The sequence below is a fragment of the Culex pipiens genome, chromosome 2 (assembly GCF_016801865.2).
Source record: "Culex pipiens pallens isolate TS chromosome 2, TS_CPP_V2, whole genome shotgun sequence".
NCBI classification, from domain to species: Eukaryota; Metazoa; Arthropoda; class Insecta; order Diptera; family Culicidae; genus Culex; species Culex pipiens.
The window spans coordinates 41,288,909-41,307,852 of NC_068938.1; the positions used below are offsets into that span (position 1 = coordinate 41,288,909).

Below are 18,944 nucleotides of genomic sequence, written 5' to 3' on the forward strand. Positions count from 1 at the left end.
ATTACTTCCCTTTCCCACATTGTCGCGCCCCTTTCTTTTAGCCGTCTCGACTCTGACCCGCGGTGGTCAAAGGTTTACGATCCGTTTCCACAGGCCACCAGCTAGGTCATCATGAAAACCAAGCCAACGTGGAGGTAAGAAAAAAGGACACTCGCAAGGAACCAGAGCTATACTGTTCTGATCAAGATAATTCGGATGATCTAACAGAACTACGGATGTAGTTAGTTACGCTCCTTCCAGGATGTTCCTTACGTGGACGTCAACCGAAGAGCACGCAACAAGGTCAGTGCCATTGCATGCTCTTAGGTATCAATCCTTGGCCTGCAAAGAAAAGGTTATTTTTCAAAGTAGAAAAAATAACCTACAATAAATTTTAGAAATCCGACATTTAAAAAAAAAACTCTGCTCAGTAAAGAATGGACAAAACCAAGAAAAATAAACAACCATCAAGAATGTTTTTTTTTTTAAACGGAAAATCTCTCTAAATATTTATAGAAGTCAGACTTTTCTTTCTAAAAGAACTGCTCATGTTGGAAAAATGCTTTTTACCTTCATGTGAAAGCTTCTCTTGCGATCTTTCGATTGATGTATAGACCCCGGCTGTACATTTTTACGTTTTATATAAATTTTCTAATTTTTTTTTTTTTTTGATTTTTTGATAAATTTTTTAAAGAAAAACATTGACTCTTGAAATCCACATATTCGGAACACTTTTCTTACGATGTAAACAAACTTTTTTTTTCTCTCCAGGAGTACATATTTGTAACAAAATAATGACTTCACACTCTGCAACCAGTGAAACTCAAGCTTATTGATGTTTTATCCATGGTCTGATAACTTTTTTTGTGAAAATATCAGTTTAATTCAGGTGTTCCACAATTGTGGGAGGCACAATAACATCCCACAATCATGGAACAGGCAATTTGGAGGCAGTGTTTTGCTGATCTGGATAAAATTGTCTTGAAATGAAGTTTTTTGTTTAAAAAGTACTACTTTTACTAGTGAAATAGCAAGAGAATGTCCAAATAAAGGTCCTTAAAATAGCAGGGTCGACAGAAAAGTTGCATTTTGCATCCTATTGACAAATTACCACAAAAGTGTTCCGAATTTGTGGGTGTTCCGAATATGTGGGATGACTGTAGTCCTTGTTGCAAAAATAAACGCAAAAATTAAGTTATTGTTAGTGGCCTTTAAACTCCATCCAGCCCGAAGAAATTTGTTAAATGTTATTTACTATATCAAAATTAGTAAAACGGGTTGAAATTTTAATTGCTTTCACTATACATAATTCTGTATAAATTAAACGATGTAAAAAGAACCAATTTGAATTTTAAATTGTTTTTTTTTTAATGTCATTTTGTGAAGCCAAAAATTCAAAACTATGGAAATTATTTGCATCGGTCTAATTTTTTTGCCTAGGTAATTTTTTGAATTATTATTTTTTGTTTTGATTTTTGAAATGTTTTATTCTTAATTTGAATTTTGAATTGCTACATTTCTACATAAAATAAACTGCTTTGATTTTTTTTAAACTGTTTGTATTATTTTAATTTCTAGAACATTCAAGATTTGTTTTTTTTTTATTTTCCGATATTTTTAGAGTTTTTAAGCCATATTCCATTATACTCGGACCAATTTGGTAACAATTGGGTAAAGCAAAGGGAAATCCCGATTAATTTGGAGCAAGTGGAAATGCCCTCCTTACTCTGCAATGGTTTAGAATATCGAAAAGCAAATTCCTCGAAACCTACCTCAATATCGCCACCTTGCTGTGAATGTTCCCCTGCACGGTGAGATGCTGCTGCTGGCTACGAAACTTTGACGAGATGTACCTACAAACGAAACAGTGAAATTAGTTTCAGCCCTTCCACAAACCTCAAAACACCAAAACCCCTTACTTGATCAAACTGAGCGTGTCCTTGTACATCGTGAACGCGGCCTTCTCGGTGATCGGATCGCGCTCCATCGTGTCGCCGGTCAGCAGGAAGAACAGCACCGCCTCCAGGTACAGCATCGCCTGGGCCAGGTGGTCGCCCTCGCGGTCCGCCGCGTGCTTGAGCCGCTTCGCCTCCGACAGGTACCGGTTCTGGTCGCGCACCTCCAGCTCGTCCTCGTTCGAGCGCTCAAAGTACGACACGTGGATCTTCTTGATGATGGTTTGGGTGGTGGGAGCGGTCCCGGCTGTCGCGGATTCCGTCGGTTCCGACAGTTGCTGCTTGGTGCTGTTTGAGGTGATGGTGTTGGTGTTGGTGGTCGAGGCAGGTGGTAGATGTCCTTGGGTGTTTTGTTGGTCCACGCCGCCTAACCGGTCGTGATTGGTTGGGGGCATTTGGTCAAGGGATTCAGTCTGGAAGGATGAAAGTAGAGGGTTAGCCGACTTATTCTACGCGTTGTCTGACAAAAGTTGGAGTGAGTGGCCGTTGCTAACTCTCGCCATGCTTAGACGAATGCTTGCGTGCTTGATGGATCGCTAGTGAGATGAACCGTATGAACCCTTCGGCGCACCATGCATCACACACACAATGAATAGATGTGAATGGAGTAATGTAATATTCTAGGCAAATACCTAACGCTCTCTCTCTCAATCTCAATCTTTCTCTCTCTTTCTGGGGGGAAGACTCTTCAACGTTATCAAACTACACACGAAATTCGGCGCGCGCAAATTATCAACGTCTTCCGGATCCGTACGCCCCACCGCCGTTCCAGGAACCTGCCACCGACGACGACGACATCTGCCCGCTCGTCGACGACGCCTGTCGCTTCTCGTACAAGTTTTTAAAGTACTCGGCTTTCTGTTTGTACACCCGCACCATTTCCCGCGCGTACTGCAGCTCTTTGCGCAGGTGGCGCACCTCGTCGTCCCAGCCGCGGTCCGACGTTTGCACGGAAACCGTCCGGGGTGGCAGTCGGATGTGGTTGCGTTCCACCACCCTGGAACTGCTGCCGGAGGAGCTGCTGGAGCCACTTCGAAAGAAGGAGGAGGAAGAGGGCGGTGCCGGTGCTGATACTGGTGCTGGTGGTGTAATCTACAATTATAGAAATAAAGGGCGTGTGCAATTTCCAATGTGCTGGAGAGAGCAAGAGCAAGACTGCTTGGTGGCAGCGAGAAACGAAACAGGTGTGTTGTGGGAACCGATGGAACCGAATTTTGAATTGCGAGTTATCCCGAATGTGATGTCACACCGTGAGCAGCGATTAGTTACGATTGAGCCCGCCTTGTTTGGAACATGATTGATTTTGAAATATTAGAAACAACCCTGTTATTGTGTTGAAGCTGTGGATGATGAATTGTACCTATTTACTAACATAACAAACTTGTGGATTATATTTCTGAAACCCAACTTAAAACTGAAAATGGAAGGAGGTTAATGGTAATAATGATTTGATTTTGTTATGCCAAAAAAGAAATGAAAAAAAAATGCAGCAATTTAACATCAAACCAGCAGGTCCCCAAATATTTATCAGGGCAGTGTTGTAATTAAATGATAGAAAAACCTATCATTTGATGATTCCTGCACCAAAACATCAGTGCGTATAGCGACCGTCAACTGGTGAGATCTATTCGTTTTTCTCGTGATTGCCAGCAAATGCATTCTCTTTCTATCGCTAATTCTCTTTTCCTCGTTCACACACACTCGTTAGAGATTCTTTTGTTTTATCAAAAAAGAAAAAAAAAACCCGCAATGAAAGAACGCGATAGGGAACCGACCGCGCACCTCTTGGCAAATATTGTTTTGTGGCGACTATCGTGGCTACGCTCTGATGAGAGGGGATGATTGGGTAAACACGAGATAGAGACTGGAGATTCTTGGTTCTGAGAATCTCGCGACGGAAAGCAGGGAAGTGAAAGTTGGGCGATGAGATTTCGAGCATGATAATCATTATTGTAATCGCTTAGAACTGAAAGATTGATATTTTTACAACCTTGATTCAGGATAAAATTCTGAGCAAATGTATGTGTTCTCTGATTGTAAAACGACAAGGGTACTATCGATGCAATATATTTTCTAACATACCATAAAAACAGAAGGAACTCAAAAATCATAACCTTTGAATATCCTTTGAATAAAGACATGAAATATCTTACAAATGATTTTTTTTTATGATACAGTAGTTGTTCGGTAACTGGGCTGAGAACGTAGCCCAGTCACCGAATGATGCTCGTTAACTGGGCTAAATAAAAAATAACGAGGGGACCACCGATGAATGATATTTTCCAGATGAAATATAAAAATAAAAGTTACTCAAATTTATTTACAATTCTTAGTTTTTATATTTCTTTAATTGTAACTTGAAATTAAACAAAAATTTGAAAAAAGTTTTTTTATTTATTGAATATGACTTTTGCATCCATTAACCCGTCGGTCATTTTGGTTTGTTTTGGTTTTTTGACGTTTGTCTGCTTTTTAACTGGGCTACCACCCAGTTATCGAGCGCCCAGTTAAACAACGCCCAGTTACCGAACAACTACTGTAATCATTTTTGCATCTACCATTCATAAACCACGTGAACACATTTTTGGAAATCTCAAATTCGAACTTTGGATAGCCGAAACTTCGGACAATCAAGGTTTTGTATAATCGTGTTTGGAATGTATTATAACTGATGAATTTTACCAAATTGTAGATCATGATACCAAGCTAGAACAAAGGTTTAAAAAACAGATCATTATTTAAGACATTGAAAAGCACTCCCAAGACATTGGAACGCCTAAAAGTTAATTTCCTAATTTGATACATTACCTGTGAACATCGACGATCTTTTCTTTTTTACAAAAAAAAAACAATCACAATTAAATCTAACAAAAATAAAACCTAGAAACCGTAATCTTAAACTTATCGCACCGTAACGAGAGTGTGTATGTGAGTGTCTGTGTGGATTGTGTGTGTATGCAGCACATGTGATGTTCATGAGATACCCTCTCTTACAAGCAAGCACCTGGCCTGGATCAAAGCACGCAGCACCCGTGGAAAGCAAAAGCCACCCCATTTTTCCTGAACAACGACAACAACGAAAAAGCCCAAACAAGCCTACCTGTGCGTTACTGGCGGTGGCGGCAGCTGCGGCTGCAGCACTACCACCGCTTTTGTCCTTTTTCCGGCGTTTCTCCTTGTGCGAGCTACTGCTCGAACTGGAGGTTCGCTTCCGTCTACTGCTGCTAGTTGCGTCAGCGCTTTGCGTCGACTGCGGCGGCCCGTTGGTCAGCTTGGAGAGCGCCGCTGGCGAAAGCTTGCTATCCTCGCCGTCCAGGTACTCCTGCTTGATGAGGTTCTCGTGCTTGATGTTGAGCGCTTTGCCGTACTTTTCCTCCTTGAGGGGGTAGTTGGGGGTGGTGGTGGTGGTGCCGTACTGGAGCTTTTCGCTTTTGGCAGGTAACTTTTCGTCGTACGTGAGGTGTTGCTTGGCGGAGGAGGCTGAGGAGGATTGCTTCTGGGCCGAACCGGACCCGGAGGAAAGTGACGAGGTGGAGGTGTTGTGATTGCTGTTGTGATGTAGATGAGGTGGTATCGAGGGGGAGGACGTTTCTCGGAAGTCCCGCGAGCTTCGTTCCCGCGATAGGTGTTCGCTCGCGTTGCTGTTGATGGAGTTGCTCCGATGGCGGCCGTTCTCGAGCAGGAGGGCCGAATCACCGGCCAGCAGTTGTTTGGGGTCGAGCCCCTCGGTCAGTCTGTAGTTGGTGGTGGTGGTTGGGGGCACATCCACCCGTCGACGTTCGTCGCAATAGGCAATGGAGTTGCGCCGCGTCTTCAGCTCGTACGGGCTGGTGCTCTTTTGTCGAGCGGAGGCACTGCGTTGGGCACTGTAGCTTTCGTTGGCCTTGGCCAGCTTGGCACCTGCCGGCGGCTGTGGAGGAACCTTCAGCAGTCGACTCAGTTCGATGCGACACATCAGGGAGATGTTGGTTAAGGCAGTTCTGGCGGGAGATAAAAGCACTTTTTCCACGATCGACGGTGCGGTATGCGGGGGAGGTGGAGACGTTAGGCTGGCATTCCGATCGGTCGCTGGCACGTTCAGGTGATGCTGGGATTTAGAATTTGGCGTGGTGTTCACCGTTGTCTGGATGGAGGACGCCTTTGTGTGGTGCACCTCCTCGATCACGACCTGACCCTTGCCTTTGCCCTTGCCTCCCTTGCCGCCCTTGGCACCACCCTCGGCGGCCTTGATGGAGAACAGCTTGCGCAGGGTGTCCTTCTTGTTTTTATCACTTTTGATTTTGTTGATCTTCTTCTCCCTCTTGACACCCCCGTCGCTGGCACTTCCGGAATCACTAGCCGACCCGTTCCGATGGTCGTCATCGTCATCGTCGTCGTCTTCGTCGTCATCGTCCCGATCGGACCGGTCGTCCTCGTCGATCGAAACCGACGACGCGGTGGAGATTTTACGGGGCAGCACCTTCGACACCGACGACGGCTGGCTATTGGTACCACTGGAAAGTGGAGCAAAAGGCGGTGACATCAGCGGTGGCGGCGTCCTCCGGTTCAAGATCCTGCAAAATGATGATGAGGGTTAGTCTAATTCTATTAAGGTGAAACTGGACGTCGGCCATTCAAAACCTTTAAACCAATTTAAAATTAAACAGTTTGCTAAGAAATAAAAACCTCCTAACTATTGACATATTTGAATCTTTTTTTTTTTCACTAAATTTCAAACTCCAAACGCCAAAAATCGCAAAAAGAATCCACCAAAAACCCCAAGAAGAAATCCTAAAAAAATCCAAAAAGAAACCCTCCAAAAATTTCAAAAAGAAACTCTCAAACTTAATTAGATTTCTTAACTTGACAGCTATCGTCTTTTTTCTCGTCTGCAACAAACATAACACTTTAACGTTACGGTCTGCCTGTGTGGATCAATCGGACCGCGCACTGGACTCACAATCCAAAGGTCGCCGGTTCGAATCCCGAGGCAGACGCAAAAATTCTAAGTGTTATTATAGGTATTCGGTGCCCTCTCCCCGTGCCATACCTTCACACTTAGGAGACCCGGGAGGCGGAGTCTTGTCGCAAAAAGAACGATACACGCCTGTGGATCCGTTGACGAAACCGCAAGGTTTAAGAGGGCCACATTATAAGGTGTTACGTCGATTCCGTTTTTTTTTTAACGTTACGGCATTTTCTTTGAAACTGCTTTTGAAAAATCGAGTCGTGGAATCAATATGGCGGACCTTCCCGTAACCCCTTGAATTTGATCTTAGGGTAATTCTCTACCAACTCACACGAAATCGGGAAAAGTTGCCCGACCCCTCTTCGATTTACGTGAAACTTTGTCCTAAGGGGTAACTTTTGTCCCTGATCACGAATCCGAGGTCCGTTTTTTGATATCTTGTGACGGAGGGGCGGTACGACCCCTTCCATTTTTGAACATGCGAAAAAAGAGGTGTTTTTCAATAATTTGCAGCCTGAAACGGTGATGAGATAGAAATTTGGTGTCAAAGGGACTTTTATGTAAAATTAGACGCCCGATTTGATGGCGTACTCAGAATTCCGATAAAACGTATTTTTCATCGAAAAAAAACACTAAAAAAGTTTTAAAAATTCTCCCATTTTCCGTTACTCGACTGTAAAAAAAATTTGGAACATGTCATTTTATGGGAATTTAATGTTCTTTTCGAATCTACATTGACCCAGAAGGGTCATTTTTTCATTTAGAACAAAATTTTTCATTTTAAAATTTCGTGTTTTTTCTAACTTTGCAGGGTTATTTTTTAGAGTGTAACAATGTTCTACAAAGTTGTAGAGCAGACAATTACAAAAATTTTAATATATAGACATAAGGGGTTTGCTTATAAACATCACGAGTTATCGCGATTTTACGAAAAAAAGTTTTGAAAAAGTTACTTTTTGCGTTTCTCTTTGTTTCGTCGTCCGTGTCTGTCGCGGGTGACCATGAACGGCCATGATCGATGACGACCAACTTTTTCAAAACTTTTTTTTCGTAAAATCTCGATAACTCGTGATGTTTATAAGCAAACCCCTTATGTCTATATATCAAAATTTTTGTAATTGTCTGCTCTACAACTTTGTAGAACATTGTTACACTCTAAAAAATAACCCTGCAAAGTTAGAAAAAACACGAAATTTTAAAATGAAAAATTTTGTTCTAAATGAAAAAATGACCCTTCTGGGTCAATGTAGATTCGAAAAGAACATTAAATTTCCCATAAAATGACATGTTCCAAATTTTTTTACAGTCGAGTAACGGAAAATGGGAGAGTTTTTAAAACTTTTTTAGTGTTTTTTTTTCGATGAAAAATACGTTTTACAGTCGACTCTCTGGCTGTCGATCTTCCCGATTTCAATATTGCTCCATCTACCGATGAAATTTTCAGTCCCTTCAAAATGCATACTACGATTCTCTTCATTCCTCGATATTTTCTCTTGCTTGAAGGATCTCTTCCTCGACGGTCCCTTGAATTCATTTTGCTCTAAAAATCTCTTCTGGTTGTCAATAATTTCACTTTCTCATGGCTTGCATAGACATTTTTCTTTGAGAAACCAAGCTTTGAAGGGTGTTTGACATTTGTTTGTTTTTGTTTAGTGACGTTGCCATCGTTCTCTCCCATAGCTGGGAATCAGGAAAAACATATTTTCAATCGAGTCTTCATTTTGCATCGTTCTGTAAACTGATGTTTCTCTTCCTCGACGGTCCCTTGGATATTGACAACCAGAGAGTCGACTGTATTTGAATTCTGAGTACGCCATCAAATCGGGCGTCTAATTTTACATAAAAGTCCCTTTGACACCAAATTTCTATCTCATCACCGTTTCAGGCTGCAAATTATTGAAAAACACCTCTTTTTTCGCATGTTCAAAAATGGAAGGGGTCGTACCGCCCCTCCGTCACGAGATATCAAAAAACGGACCTCGGATTCGCGATCAGGGACAAAAGTTACCCCTTAGGACAAAGTTTCACGCAAATCGAAGAGGGGTCGGGGCAACTGCTGTGTGAGTTGGCGGAGAATTACCCCTTAGTTTTATAAAAAACGACAAAAATGCCATCACGAGTTTTTATTTGCGAAATGCCAACCGAGAACCAGTACTATTCAATTCAATTTGTGTTTTTATTAGAATTTAGTAGTTCTGTTCCAGGATGTTACATTTGAATTCAGAGTTTTGGAGAACCTTTCAACTGGGATCAATTCATAAGCCTTTGCAGGGAGGGGACATATTTCTACGTTTAGATTTTGCTAGCTGAGTGCTCTTTTAGGGAAAATAAATTTTCTAGAACCAGTACTATAGAAGAGAGAAATTTCATTATTAATATTGAAGCAATTCGCACAAAAAATAAGATTTTTGTTATTTACTGAAGGTTTTTAGTACACTTTTTTTATTTGTTTACTAAAACATCTATTTTACAACATTGGTTCATCCATACAAGCTCCTTACAAATGTCTGACCGATTTGCTATCTTCGGCAAAGTAAGTTCCAAACAGTTTTTCACTAGCCAAGCCTACTTAGTTAACCGCAAAGAAAACTTGTTGAAACTAAGTTAGTTTGCTCACGAATGTACGGGTGCATTTTCATAACCCCAGAATTCTTGTTCTTGAATTCATGTTACCGGTTCAATTTTGACAAGAATTATTTTTCAGGTACTTTCGCATTATTTTTGGCGAAAAATCTTGCAAACATGCTTGCTTACTAATAAAAAGTAAACCTACATATATATTTTTTGAATTCATCATAAAATATTTGAAGAAACTGATGTTAAAAATTCGAAGTGAGCGGAGCAACAATTGAATTCTTGTTCGACAACAATTCAATTCTTGTCGTACAAGAATTCAATTCATGTCGAGCAAGAATGATTTATAGCGAACAAAAATTCGTGCTATAACGGATTTGACAGATGTTTGTGTACATTTTCGAGCTGGCTGTTTTCATATTTTGCAAGGCGGTCAAGTTTTCGAAATCTTTCCACTTTTGGACGCCGTTTTGATATGTGGCGAGTGCAACCGGATAGCCGCCGAAGAGGCCACGGTAGGTGGAGGCGATTGCCTGGGGGACGAAATCGTGCTTGAGCTGCTCGGCAACGAGTTAACCGATGGCGATGAAGACGGCGGCGTGGCCGACCGGGTTGGGTGGACAGAGCTGGACCGTTTTCGTGGGCGTACGGAGAAGCACTAGTCGATGTGCTTGTAGACCTGCCTCCATTGAGATTTGGCAGGCACAAATGTAGTGCATATTTTATTTGGTGTTCCACCTAGGAGATGGGCAGCGTTTTGTTTGCAAAGTTGGACGATCCTGGTCTCCGGATTTTTTTCCGCCATCCAGTCCGCAATGCACAATTCTTTACTTTGTAGATCAAGTTACACGTGTCCAGCCTGCGTGACGGGACAGATCTAAATGGCCGTTTTTGGACACAGAGAGACCCTCAATACCACGGTGTAGAGTAAACATTTTTTATTTATTTTTAGAGCAGTTCATCAAAATGAGGCCTTTTTTAATCATAAAACAAACTTTTTATCAAAGTCACAGCTTTGTGTGCGGTTGCGGTGTTTTCCGTTTTTTTCAACAGCTGGTTTTGACAGAAGCATGATATTTGTCGACATTTTTCGGCGAACGCACCCCGTTTTGGCTGCGTTGCTATAAAATTGAATGCAACTTTGCACCGGTTCGGAATCGGTTTGACAAGAATTCAGCAGCAAGAAACAAGAATTCTGGAGTTATGAAAATGGACCCTACAAAGAAAAAAAAATTTCATAAAAGGAAATCGAGCTTTGTTTTCCTTTTGACATTTTCAAAAAAAGTCAGCAAAAAAAATCTGAATTCAGCTTTGACTTTGTCTTGACCGTTTCAAATTATAATGCAAAATATCATTTCTGGTCATTGGAAAAATACACCAAAAATTCATCCAAATAATAATAATATTGTTAGAAAAGTTATGGCAAATCTTCAGTTAAATTTTTTAAACTTACTCTTCATTACTGTCCGACGACAGCTGGTCCACCTCGGAGGCGGGCGCTTTCGGCGTTCCCTTTTTGGACTTTTGCGGACTCTTGGCCGGTTTGTCGTCCAGTTCGCTGTTGGCCACGTTGCTGTCGCGCGCGTTCTCCGAATCCGAGTCGTCCGTCGTCGTGAGCATCTCCCGGCTGATGGTGGGTTTCGTGGGGGCACGGGCGGGCCTCTTCCGCGAGCCTGTCTGCTTTTTGGCGGGCGTCGTTGGTCCGTCCTTTTTGCTGGGCGTTGAGGCGACCGTTTTGCTCGAGGAGACGGAAAGTCTCCGCTTGCTGGCACTGCTGGTGACCGAGTCCGCGTCCGATTGCCTTGTGCTGGAAGAGCCCTTGATGGAACCTGCCGCCGGTGGGTTCTTCCGGGGTCGCCCCCGACCTTTGGTGATTTTGTCCTTTTCGAACGATGAAAAGCCGGCATCGTCACTACTGCTGGACGCGTCCCGCTCGCGGTCCTTGAGTGTCTTCCGCTTTCGTTTCACTTTCTGGCCGGATCGTGACAGGGTGGTACTGCCCGCACTGACCAGCCCCGCTCCTCCGCTGGGCTCCACATTATTGTCGTCGATGTCGGAAATGCCCGACAGTGGTTGAATGTTTCGCAGCTCCTTGGCTTTGAGCAGCGCCCGGCTGACCTCGTCCGATTCGATGCTATCCATCTGATCGTTGGAGTCCTTTTCGGCAGGGCTTCCCTCGGGACTTTTCACCAGCCCGGGCAGGTGTTCGAGATCATGTTTGGTGAAATCTTCCGTGCAGCCACCGTTCAGACCGGGAAGTGCTGAACTGGGCGTGGTCGTTGGAATTCCTGCGGCACTCGGAGAGGACGTGCTGTTCTCGCTGGGGAAAGGTTCCTGCTTGACGGCAAACGCGTTCTCGTTGTTACTGCTACTGTTGGAAAGGTGGTCATCCTCCATGGTCGGCGGTTCATTTTTAATGATCGTCGCCGTCGCCGTCGTCGGCGGTGACCCAGGCATCAGCGGTGAGTTGGAATTTTCGTTCATATTATGGTTCGACCCAACCGAACCAGGATTGTTGGCCGACTGCGAGTGACTGCTGCTCGTCTCGTTCAGCACCGGAGGTGGCAGAAAGTTCATCAGACTCCAGTTCATTAGCCGCTGCGGTGGACTTCCGGACGCCGTCGGTTCACTGCCGCCACTTCCGGGTCCAACCGAGCCACCGCCCCCGCCGGTGCTGCCGGACAGACTGCTGCCGATGCCACTACTGCTTCCGCTGGCACCGAGTCCGCCCACACCGCCGGCCTTATGCCCAATGTTGGAGTCCTCGCTGGACGATTCGCCCGCGCTTTCATTCGATGAGGTATCACTGGAGTTGCGTTTATTTTTACTGGAGTCACCGCCGTCGCTGTCCGAGCCGTGCGCGTCATCCTCCAGCGGACTAAAATGAAAAGCGGGAGTTTGTTAGAGATGGCGAATTTCCCTTTTCAAGCTTAAAACAAACTTACCCGATAGGTTTGAGCATAGAAGGAATTGAGTCCACTGCAGACCAGCGTCCAAACATCATTTGAAGCGAAAAAGAGGATGGAAAAAGAGTGGAATCGATTAGCAAACGCGACGCCATCAATTATGGATCAAAAGTCAACGGAAAAAACTTTTCCCCGTTTCGTTCACACACAACAATGTAGGTAAGAGACTACTCACGTGGCGTCTTGAACGACGACGGTGGCCGCATCGTGGGCGCCGGTGCGTACTTGTGCTTCGGCACGCCCGGATTGTTAAGGCAGAATTTGTTGTCCGGCTCCTTGCGCGGTGTTGCGCCAATCTCCGTCAGCGGCGTGCCCACGCTGAACATGGTCTTGATCTCGCTCAGGATGCGCTCCGTCTTCATCGGCGTCAGCATGCTATCACTTGTGGTACTCTGCGAAGAGATTGAAAGCCAGCGTTAGTATGTTTGGTGAGGTGACGACGGTGATGTGTACACTGAAAAACTTGGCATTCCAAAATCAGGACAAATACAACACATGCAGAGCGCGATGGAAATTATAAAACAGTTGGGATGCAAAGTTCTGTCATTAGGTGGATAGATCGGTAGAACGGGAAAGTACTGTGTCTGTGTGGGTATGTAGCAAGCAAAAAAAACATCGAAAACTAACTACTCTAGGGGGCAATTTTGCGTTTGACACCTGAGGAGGCAGACGTCCGTTTGGCAGCTGTGAGGGTAACTTATCACCGGCGGTTCCACTCGTCCGGACGCCATTCATCAGGGAGTTTTTTGAGTGCACCTGGAACGAAAAAAGAAACGAAAGATTAGGTTTTCATCTTCGAAAAAAGCAACCGCGCGACTAGACGCGAACTCTTTCCGCGTAACGCGAGCAAACTGTGTCGAGCTAATCGCTCGACTTAACCAGACACATCTCTGCCGGTGGCGGCAGCAACAAACCGCAAAGAGGAGCCGTTTTCGCTTTCAACTCAAGTTGAACTGTTGCGCTGAAGAAGACACACGACACGTCTAATTACATCATTAGTGGCGAGCGGCTCTTATGGGGGTGTGTCTGCGGCGTTGAAGCGCAATGTTCGCAATTTTTGAGTAAAGTTGACTCAATTTTTAAAACGTCCTTCGCAAAAAAGCTCAATTTACCACCGTGAGAATCAATCCAATAACAGCCGGCCCCGCGTCAATCGTCACCGGAGACCCTAATAAGGAATCAATTTAGCAGGACCACCCACCGGGCACAATGGGCCAATCAACAACCACTTGCTGGCCGGGAGATAAAATTAGAAAGCATTTTATCAGAGACAGGGGGGCTCACCCGACCCGTCGTCACTATATATATAGTGGAGTGTGCCTCACAATGGTGCAGGCCGAAAAAAATAGCAAAAGGTCGGAAAAATCAGAGCAATTCTCTGGAAAGATGGAACACGATTGTGGTTGGTTTACTGTTTTTTTATTTTATTAGCCATTTCTAGAATAGTTCATATTGAAACAAATTGTACATGCCAAGAAAATGACATAAAAACATGAATTTTTATTTGAATCTACGACTCCACATGATTTGAATTTTTAAAGATTCTCAATTATTTTTTCTAAGTATTAAAATATGTAATTAATTTTTTACTGGAATTCTCGTTTTATTTTCGTTTTACAACTAAATTTGTACAAGAATTCTTTTTTTTAAACAAAACCAGCGCAGCGATGTATTGGAAAGTCATTTTGATAAACAAAAATAATGACATCCACTTTCGAACAACTACGAAAACTTAACTTAACTACCCAAGTAACGTTTAAGGTAAAAAAAACCAATCAGCCAAAACCAAAATTAAATCCACTTAGTCGTAACAGCCTCCCCAGGACCCCAATAAAACCCTCTTAAACCCAAAAGGACCTCCGCAAAAAGGTTGTCACGGCTATTTATTAAGCCTTCAAAGGAGTACAAGGCTTTACAATTGAATCTTAACAAACTCCTCAAAGACTTAAAAAACCTTTGTTAAAACCTCGTCAGGAGTTGTGGAAAATGACATTTCATACGTCTTCAAACGTCTTATGCCAAACAGGTTTTATTCTGGCAAAAATAAGTCTTAGCCTTGCCCAATGATAAAATGGAGATGGTTTGCAAAAATGACGATTATGAAATAAGTTATATTGTAGGTACCGTAAAACGGGGTGACTTTAGGTTGACTTAGGTTTGCGATTTTTCCGCAAAATTAAGAGTACAATTAAAATACGTAAGGAATGATTTAGAAACATACTGACCGTGGTAGAGAAGTGTTCAAAGTACCTCAAGGAGAACTTTTCATAAAATTTTGAAAAGTTTAAAAAGTTAGTTAACTATAGTTAAAAAAATGTTGATGAATGTCATTATTTCAAACTTCTCAAAGTGTCATGATTTTCTCAATGAACATGATTTTTAATCGGAAAACGGATTGAATTTTCGGATTCTTTGGACAATTTTCCACTAGGAGAAGGTTAAAAAAGTTTGTAAAAATAAATAATATGTGTTTTTGAAACACAATTATAAAAACTCTCTAAATTTATAGGCAATTTCAGTTGAACAAATTTCATGTAAAATGTGAAAACTTGTGATTCGTGCTTCGAATTCAGTATAAAATGCAATATAAATCGATAATTTTATAAACAAAACTTGTTTTAACAAATTTCAGGCAAAATTCCGACTTTTTAACAATTTTACCTAAAATTTATATGTATTTTGCTTAAAAGCTTATACACTTAGTTAACTAAATATAAACATTGATTTTTTTCTTAAATACTATATCAGCTACTTTAGTGATGGTACATTTAACGTACAAATGAAGTTTGAACATCTTAAATATGATTTTAACAAGAAAAACTATGACTATCAAAGTCACCCCGGAATTCAAACTAAGAATTTTTAACGTAACTATTTTTCTAAACACTATTGAAAAAACTTTTTTTTCCGAAATAGTGCATGGACTTTGTGTGGCCTACCCCAGTACATGTTTTAAAAATAATAATCTTGAGAAAAACCTTACCTGTTGGAAAATATTCTAAAAACAAATTAAAATCCTATCAAAGTCACCCCGGTTTACGGTAATTAAATTAATGTGAAAGCTTTTTTCTCGCATTAGGTGGCTCAATTTCAGCTGCGGTTAAAATTTTAACGATGAATGTGAGGGAGATAGAGATAGATTTTTCTGTAATTAATGTTTTCCATGACATCTTTTTTTATTGCAATTCATTGAAAAATAATATCAAATTATTTCTGGACTTCTATGGCTTTGCTAAAGGAGCCATTACACTACCGCAAACCAACAAACAAACTCGCATTTTAATTTGTTTGACAGTTTGCCAAACTCGCAAACAAGGCAAAATGTATGCAGGCGATGTTTGTACAAACAAATCCAGGCAAACTGGCAAACTGTCAAAATGAGCGAGTTTGTTTGTTTGTTTGCCGTAGTGTAATGGCTCCTTTAGCATACCCAAGCCATATAAGTTCAAAAATAGTTTGATCATATTTTTCAATGAATTGCAATAAAAAAAAGCTCCTTAATTATGATCGGGATTCAGCATAAATGTGTGTTTTTATCAAATTTTAATAAAATTCATTGCTTTTTCTATTTTTTTTCTGCCAAAATGGCGGTCAATAACATTCAATCAGACTACGCATTTAGCGCCATATCTATGCACTACTATTTGGCCGTGATAAATGCTTTTTTAGGAGCTTGCACTATGCACAACTATTTGGCCGCGATAAATGCTTTTTTAGGAGCTTATGGTTTTAAGTAAGCATTTTACATGCCTAATGGCACCAGACAGCTAAAACACGCTTGGTTTTAAAGAAGCGATAAAACTGTTTGGCATGGCATTGCCATTTGGTTTTTAAGACTCTTTTAAAACTTTCATAAAACCTTATCAAACGTCATTTGGCTTTCATTGTCACCTGGTTTTATGTTCAAGGCATAAAATCTTGTAAGAACCTATTAATCAGCAATTGCATGTTGGTTGCGGTAAATGCCGGAATAAAACTATCAAGCGATCAAGATGCTACCATAAAACCTCAATAATACTAGGTGGTGGCTTGTTGGTTTAAAAATTGGATTGGAAGCAAACACACAAATTAATATTAAGAAATTATACAATGGAAAAAGAAGCATTTCCCAGAGAACTGATCACCACCATGACACGGCCGGTCGAGGAGGAAGCCGAGTTTGACGAAGAAACTCGTGACCGTAAAGTGACGACAACGCCGACGAAGATAATGAGCTGCCTCCTTTGGAGAAAAAGGACACCGGCTTTGTCTTGCTCGCTCTCCCTCTGGAATAGACGACTTTACCAGAGGACCAATTTAGCTGGTCTATTTTGAACCAAAGTCGAAATAGATAGCCATCGGGGGAAAAAAAAACATAACTGTGAGAATTTATTTTTTAGAAACCGAAAAATTCAACACTTTGCCAATCGAAAAGGTGTTTTTCTTCCTTCTCGGAATCCCTAACTCACCCAGTTTGAAATTTTTATCACGTATAAACGGTGTTTTTCCGACCCGGCAAGAACACCCAAGTCCTTTCGCGGCGGAAACTTTATGTTCCGCAACCCCAAACCCTCCGCTGCCGCGCTGATCTGTTTCGATAAAGCGGTGGGCATCGTCCTATCGGGACGGTTCTTTTGAGGGGTGGGTGGGTGCTTCGAATTTGACCTGAATTCGGATGGCGGATCCCCCCGGAACGACGACGACGACGCAAAAGACAAAGAGGAAGGATAAAAATAAATTTCATCTTGATTTTTATCATGTTCCCCCCATCCTCTTCAATAAATTTTGAAGTTTTATCAAAGATTTTTTGTTGCGTTTTGGTGGCCGAACCTAGCGGAAGGATAGAGCAGCAGCAGGAAAAAAGAAGGGAAATCCAGAAAGATGTGATTAACCTTGCTTCCTTTGAAATGGGGCCCGGTCCGGGTCTTCTCCCAACAAGGCAATATAATTGAATCAGTAGCGGCTTGTCAAGGTCGTTTATCGAGGGACGAACGGTGGAGATGGGTTATTTTGGGACCGGTTCACCTGTGGCAGGTTGTGTCAATCATTTATTTTAAACATTATTCATCAATTCCAAATTGTTGTACCGTCGAAAGAGTTAAGTAATTCATTAGTTTTCAAATTGAACCTCTGAAGGTCGTACTCACCTCATGCTTAGGAAACGATCCCGCCACCGACGACGACATCTGGTTGTGGTGCCGGCCACTACTACTGCTGCTGTTCCCCGAAGACGTCCGACCTGCGCCGTTGTACATCGGCCGGTTGTCCATTGGTTTGACGAAGTTGGCATTGCTGCTGCTGCTGCTGCTGCCGGAACTTTTGCTATTACTATTACTACTGCTACTATTGCTATTGGTTTTTGGCGGAAGCGTTCGGATGTACTGCTGCTGCTGCGAAGACGACGACGACGTCGGTGGCAGTGTCAGCGAGCTGGCCATGCTGAGGCTATTTGGCATCGGCGAGGCAGGCATGCCGGACCGCGGGGTCCCGGGGTTCGCGATTCCCACCACCAGGTTGTGTCCCGACGAGTCGTACAGGTAGAGATTCTTGGCCATGTCATAGTTGCCGAGCTTGGCCACAATCTGCAGGTCCGTGTCCGATGGACTAAGCTGGAAGGAGGAAAAGAACGAATGTTAGTTTTTTTAAGGTTACGTTGCACAACTGTCATTGTTGGTTGAGTTGGCATTTAGTACAACAGTGACCTTAAATATCCAATCGATCATTGCCAAACGCCATTCTTGGAACCGAAAAAAAAGTGCTGAACTCGTCGAACCTAAAATCGCGCTTACCGCGTCCACTACTACAAACCGACCTGTTCACCACTACACTAACGCGCGCGGCGAATGAGCAAAAACCGCCGCCGCACTTGGCTCTCTTCTCGTGATCAATTAAAATTCAATCATCAACCGTGGAGAGGGCGCTCACCGCAGTCGCGCGCGCGGCCGGCAGTCGAAGTTTATTGTTATTATTTTTATATAACTAATAATCGCGCACCGTTCTCGAGGCGATTGACTCAACGACTGTGCAATCGGGGTTGAGAATCGATGCGCCGCACTCGACTCGCCGAAACGGGGGGTCCACCGAAGGTGGGTCATGTGTGTAGAAAAAAAATCTGATGAATTACAATTTTACAATCGGCGCTCTAACTCAACAGAAGAACATCCCGGCAAATTGATTGGCTGAGGATCGCAAGGTCTACAGCCTCGTTAAACCCCTCGGACAGACATCATTTATCTGCACACAAAAGTACTGACCAGCAAAAAAAAAAAACGGAGGAGTTAATCGTGTCGAGAGCTATATAGGGGAAGGTGGGGCAAGACGACCATATGGGGCAAGAGGAACAATCGCTCGTACGGCCGTAATTTTTACAATTTTGATTATTTCCAGTATGAGGAATTGTTGCTAGCAATGCAATTAGCTGATTCTACTACCACATAACCGCCAAAACGACGTAAACGCCATGGAGCATAAGATTTATTGAAGTTTTCTTCAAAACCTTTGTTTTCTTATAATATTTGGAAAGTACAAAATAAGGCTTAGGGT

General features: G+C 42.7%; 1 protein-coding gene across 5 annotated transcripts in view; it reads right to left on the reverse strand.

The window, feature by feature from the left end:
- LOC120420475 (AF4/FMR2 family member lilli) overlaps positions 1-18,944 on the reverse strand; it is a 114,775-nt gene that overhangs the window by 7,253 nt on the left and 88,578 nt on the right. For 2 of the 5 annotated variants that reach the window (XM_039583516.2, XM_052708974.1), the window contains 8 exons: positions 17,549-18,010; positions 13,050-13,178; positions 12,598-12,814; positions 12,402-12,435; positions 10,910-12,334; positions 5,035-6,487; positions 1,899-2,347; positions 1,752-1,832 (listed from right to left, as the gene is read on the reverse strand). In XM_039583516.2, the coding sequence (XP_039439450.1) occupies positions 1,752-1,832; positions 1,899-2,347; positions 5,035-6,487; positions 10,910-12,334; positions 12,402-12,435; positions 12,598-12,814; positions 13,050-13,178; positions 17,549-18,010 (4,250 nt within the window). Of the gene's footprint in view, positions 1-1,751; positions 1,833-1,898; positions 2,348-2,593; positions 3,027-5,034; positions 6,488-10,909; positions 12,335-12,401; positions 12,436-12,597; positions 12,815-13,049; positions 13,179-17,548; positions 18,011-18,103; positions 18,270-18,944 lie in introns of those variants that run through there. The other 3 variants (XM_039583539.2, XM_039583531.2, XM_039583547.2) reach the window with 3 other exon arrangements.